Source organism: Chroicocephalus ridibundus, chromosome 8 (genome assembly GCF_963924245.1).
Source record: "Chroicocephalus ridibundus chromosome 8, bChrRid1.1, whole genome shotgun sequence".
Taxonomy (NCBI): domain Eukaryota; kingdom Metazoa; phylum Chordata; class Aves; order Charadriiformes; family Laridae; genus Chroicocephalus; species Chroicocephalus ridibundus.
The window spans coordinates 45565904-45571150 of record NC_086291.1 but is presented as its reverse complement, the minus strand read 5'-3'; the positions used below and the strand labels follow the sequence as shown (position 1 = coordinate 45571150).

General features: G+C 48.1%; 1 protein-coding gene across 1 annotated transcript; it reads left to right on the top strand.

The window, feature by feature from the left end:
• The first annotated feature begins 326 nt into the window (after window positions 1-326).
• SOCS1 (suppressor of cytokine signaling 1) lies at window positions 327-3467 on the top strand. Its single transcript, XM_063343969.1, has 2 exons — window positions 327-604; window positions 2574-3467. Exon 2 carries the CDS (start codon window positions 2649-2651, stop codon window positions 3270-3272), a length of 624 nt encoding a protein of 207 aa, XP_063200039.1. The 5' UTR covers window positions 327-604; window positions 2574-2648; the 3' UTR covers window positions 3273-3467.
• Window positions 3468-5247: the final 1780 nt, after the last annotated feature.

Sequence of the window (5247 nt, the reverse complement as noted above, 5' to 3'; positions counted from 1 at the left end):
TCCTGCGGGGCCAGCCTGACCCTGCACCGCGCCGCTACCCAGGGGCACCTTCTGCACCACCGCTTCGCTGGGGCTGTCCAAAAAAAGAGGAAAAAAAGAGAAAAACCAGATTTAAACGGGTAGAAGCAACAGGGTCACCCAAGGCCGGAGACCACCGCCAGCGGGGCGGGGAGCCCGCGGGGGCGTCGGGGGCTAGCAGCCGGTCCCCCCCGGGAGCTGCCTCGGCGGGGAGCCCGGGCACGGCGCGGCTCGGACAGGCTCCGCCGTGACTCATTCGGAAAGTGAAAGTGAAGCGGCACCACGTGTTTTCGGAGAAGGCAGGGGAGGAGCCGCCGAGCAGAAAATCGCCGCCGCGTTAAATAGAAAGCAGAGGCGATGAGCAGGGCCAGAGCGCTGGAGGTGTTGCTCGCCCGCCCCGCGGGAGCCCCGGCTCGCTGCGGCGCCAGGCGGGGCCCCCGCCCGGAGGATGCACAGCCGGCCGCCGGGGCCAGCACTAGCCGCCGGGGCCAGGACTAGCCGCCGGAGCCGGCCCCTCTCCTCTCCGCAGCCCGCGCGTATGTTGCGCGCCCCGGGGACGGCCCCCGCCGCGGCGCCCCGGGCGAAGGTAAGGGAGGGTCTCGGTCCCGCGGGGTCCTCGCGAACCGCATGGGAACGCTCCTGCGCCGCACCTAGAAGAGGTCAGCTTTCGGAGGCACGACAAGGGAGCCCTGCCCGCTGGGCAAGAGAGTGGTGGCTTTGGGGGTTTTTGCCTTTTTTTTTTTTCATGGTGTTCTCTTTTTTTTTTTCCTGCCTTTTTGGCTCACTGTCCACGCTCAAGACGGAGTTCTTGTGCCCGGTATAAAGTACCGGGAATAAACAATAAAGGGAACACGCAGCGGTTTTTGCACGGCACCGCTCACCTCGCAGGACCCGCACCCTCGCCCGGCGGCGGAACCGGAGCAGCCCCGGCCGGGGCGCGCCGGCGGGAGGAGCCGGGCCCCGCCGGACGCTCTGCTCTGCCGGGGGCGAGGAACACCGGTACCGGACGCCAGTTCTGGCTTTCAGGCTGTGAGGGCTGGCGTGCCCTCCTGTTTGCTCTGTGCCCTTTTGAAAAGGCACCACAAACTCTCTCGGGGCAATGGACGGCTTCTGCTATGGAGCCCTACGATTTTTAGGTCTCGGGCTTAGTGGTTATTTCTCACCAGCGTGCCCTGAAATTTAATTTTTGTTGACTTTAAATACTGAGCGATAATCCTGGCCCAATAATGGGAAAAACTGACATCAGTTTCCTTCTGCTGTGTAAAGAAAGCCCAGTGCTACTTTCAGCGTCTTAAGTTATTTGCCAGCATAAGGATTTTACAACTCTCTTTGCTCTTTCAGGAGGTAATGTGACCTAAATGAAACCAAACATCAAGTTGTTAAATTAGCACAGACAGGAATCCAGCTGTGTACTTTCTTTGAAATCCTCATTAGCATGTTACCCTGAACTGTAAGACAGCTGAGGGATTCATTTCTGAGAATACTTCAAGGTTTCTCAACAAGCCGCTGCTGCAGATCTATATCTGACTACAGGGATAAATCCTAAAATCTATGCTTGCCAGTAAGGTCAAGGCAGCCGGCGGAGATGTATCGAACCACACTGTCAGAGGTAGACGTTTCAGGCCAAACTCATTCCTGGTGCAGCAATGCTAATTCCTTTGAAGTAACACGAGGGATGAATTTAGTCCCTCATGCTGAAAGATATATCAATAGGAAGCAATTTAGATTGGGCCACTTAAAGTGCATGTAATACAAAAAAGAGAGAGAGACTGAGGAGTAATGCTTTAAGGGTTCATGGAGGTTGATTTGTGTAAGCTAGTGAGGTTGTAGCATTGCTGTCCCAAGGGAAAGTTGGGAGAATGGGAAATTGCCTTTTATGGCTGAGCCTCAGGTTAACAGGAGGGAGGAAAGTAGTTTTAGGATTACTGTGTAAATTGGCAGACTGACAGGCTGCCCTTCCAAGTTACACTTCAGTCGCACAATGGCATCTATTCACCTCACCCTCTTCCCCAATTATCCGGAGACATGCCCAGCTGCAGAGTTTACATTTCCTTCACCCTCTTTCTTTTGTGCACAGTGCACTAAATAATGATGATAGATGTCTGAGTTCCAACATCTCTATTATGATTGGGGAAGGAAAAGAGGGAGGTGCAGAGAAATCGGTAACTCAGTTGTAAAACCTTGTTGCTTTGTTCTCTAAAACTTGAGAACCTGATGGAGTGCACACAAGATAACCTCTCATTGAGAGGGTCCTGGCATTTGACTCGCTTTAGGTCCCGATACACTTCTGTGGGCTCGTATCAGGGAAACTGCATTATCCTCTGTAGCTGGATGTGATCCTTGCTAAATATTTTTGGAGCTTTGGGCTTTGCCATAGCAATAGACTGCTAATCTTGTCAGAAAGCGAGCAGTTGTTTGCCCAGTGTAAATTGGCAAATGAATATTTTATTATTTTATAATGGGTGGGAGGCATGTGAATGGAAGACTTGGTCATTCAGAGATTGCAGCCGCTTTTCTCTGGGGATCTCACATGGTGTCTCTCTTTGGCATTTCAGAATAGCTGCTGGAAAGCTGCCCTGCCGTAGCTGCTGACGCTATGGAAGACCGCATCCGCTGGTCTAGGCTGTAGGATGGTAGCGCACAGCAAGGTGTCAGCAGATAATGCAGTTGCAGCAGACCCAAGACGTCTACTTGACCCTCCGGCACGGGATCGTTCACAGGCCCGAGGCTACCACGGCCCCGGCCGGCCCAGCACTGTGCAGGCACACAGCAACACACACTTCCGAACTTTTCGCTCACAAGCGGATTTTAGTAGCATCACTCGAGCAAGCAGCCTGCTGGATGCCTGTGGCTTCTACTGGGGACCTCTGACTGTCAGTGCTGCCCATGAGAAGCTGAAGTCTGAGCCTGAGGGCACCTTCCTCATCAGGGACAGCACACAAAAGAATTGCTTCTTTGCCATCAGTGTTAAGACTGCGACTGGGCCCACCAGCATCCGGATAAACTTTCAGACTGGGCGCTTCAGCCTGGATGGCAGCAAAGAGACTTTTGACTGTCTTTTTAAGCTGCTGGAACATTACCTAAGCTCCCCGAGGAAGGTACTGGTTACCCCCCTGCGCAAAGTCCGTGTGCAGCCCCTGCAGGAGCTCTGCCGGAAGAGCATTGTGAAGACTTTTGGAAGGGAGAACTTAAACCAGATCCCCCTCAATCCTGTTTTAAAGGACTATCTGAAATCCTTCCCGTTTCAGATATAAGTACAGCATTAACTGTGTATGGACGATGTGTAAAGAAATCCAGCTTCCTGGGTTTTTAAACATGTTTGACAGTGAGCAAACTTATTTTTGTAGCAATTTACTGTATTTTGGGATCGAACTTGAACACTTGACTTTTTATGTTTACAAAAACTGTTTGCACAAACCTGGGGTTTTAAAACCCTGGCATAATTTTTCTGCCAAGCAGAATATTTTATTATTTTATAATATTTTTAATGATATTAACATAATAAACTTTATTGTGAAAGTTTTTAAAAAAAATAGCATCTCTGTTTTTAGTTTTAAAGGCTATAGTATGTATCCTGCTGCCAAACTTTAACTGCTAATTAAGTTTGTAAGTGCAGACAACAGACAGGTCTCCATGTCCTGCTCTAGCCTGTTTTAGTGCTAGTCCAGCAGAGAGAGGATTCCTGCCCCAGAAACCCTAAAATAGAATGATGCAAGTGAGTAGAAAATGTACGCAGGGTGAATCTGCCCAGGAATCTAGCTCTTCTCTAAATGCCTGAGAGCAGGAACAGTGTGTTAAGGCTACAGCGGTGCATAGTTCTTGAAAGAGTGAATGGAACCCTTGGCTGAGCTAATTGCACCAACTCTGGCTTGCCTTTTTTCTATTAAAAGCTACAAAGCTCTAAGCAAGAAGAGGTTACTGTCTGACATAACCAAACCATGTGAATGTCAGTGGGGGAAAGATAAAACTGTCCAGAAATGCCATTCACACACTTTAAAAGGCCGTGAACACTGTATCATTATGATGTATTGGGGGAAGGATAGCTTAGTTCCTGCTTTAAATTGGCATACACAAAACAGCAGAGGTACAGACATCTTTAGACTTAAAAAAGGTTTTTCTTGCCTTAAATTCCTGGTGGTCTACAGAGCACAGACTTGATATTTTAAAAGAATCTATGACTTAGTTCTATGACAGGATCCAGAGAGCATAAGCATATAGTTTTGCAGCTGTAATTTCTAGTGGCTAAACTGCATTCAGAAAAAGTTAAAATACATTAGATTGTTTTGTAATACCATTTGTAGGAAATTAGTGAAGGCACCATTGGGTTTCTATCTGCTCATAAAATGCAAAATCAATGCCCCACAGGGCAGTAACTGTGAATGACTTGAGATGCCTGATTTGGCAAAACGTCACCTGCATTATGATAAAGTGATTCTCCCCTCCCCCAAGCATTTCCTGAAATCCATGAAAAGCTGACTTAGAAAACCAGCTGAACCAAATCACTTCAAAGAAGGCACAGAGTCTTTCACAGAAATGTACTCTATCAGCACAGATCTTACAGTAACTGTAAGCAGTAAATGAAGTCATCTTCAGAGTTTGGAAGATAAAAGGTCCCTCCCTCGACTGTAATTCACATTCCTTTCAAAGCTAAAGCCGCTTTTAGGAAACAGTGAGGATGTGTTATATAGTGTTCCTTACTGAATAATTTGTTTAATATCATTTACTCTACAAACAGCTCTTAGATCATTGAAGTTTCTTTGGAATAAATAGGTTTCCTCCTCAAACATGACTAAGGATCACTCACAGGGCACTGGACGTTGTGAAAAAGGGAAAAAGAAAGAACATACAGGCACTATCATGTGACCCTTTACTCTGCTGCTTCCCTAAAAATGTTCTTTGGATGGGCCCTGCCTAGCAGTCTTCCATTCCCTTATCAGCCATCCCTGGCTGAGATTAGCAGACAGCATTTCTGCTTAATTCTGAGGCTGGAATTAGTTGCTGAATGATGCATTTTCCCACAGCAGCTGCAAGGATATAAACCGGGGAAGTAGCTAATGCTGTGCTATGCAGCAGATAGGAGACCAGATAAAAAGATTGCCTGAATGTGAACAGCTTTAGGAAGTTAAATTGGGAAAAAAAACAAACCAGAAGTCTTCGTAGGGTGAAGGCTGCCAAACTGGTTTGCTGTCAGCAGAGATTGTTATCCCTTTCCCTGTCCTCTTTTCCCAG

Coding starts and splice junctions, on each gene's coding strand:
- SOCS1 (XM_063343969.1), top strand. CDS start 2,649: ATGGTAGCGCACAGCAAGGTGTCAGCAGATAATGCAGTTGCAGCAGAC.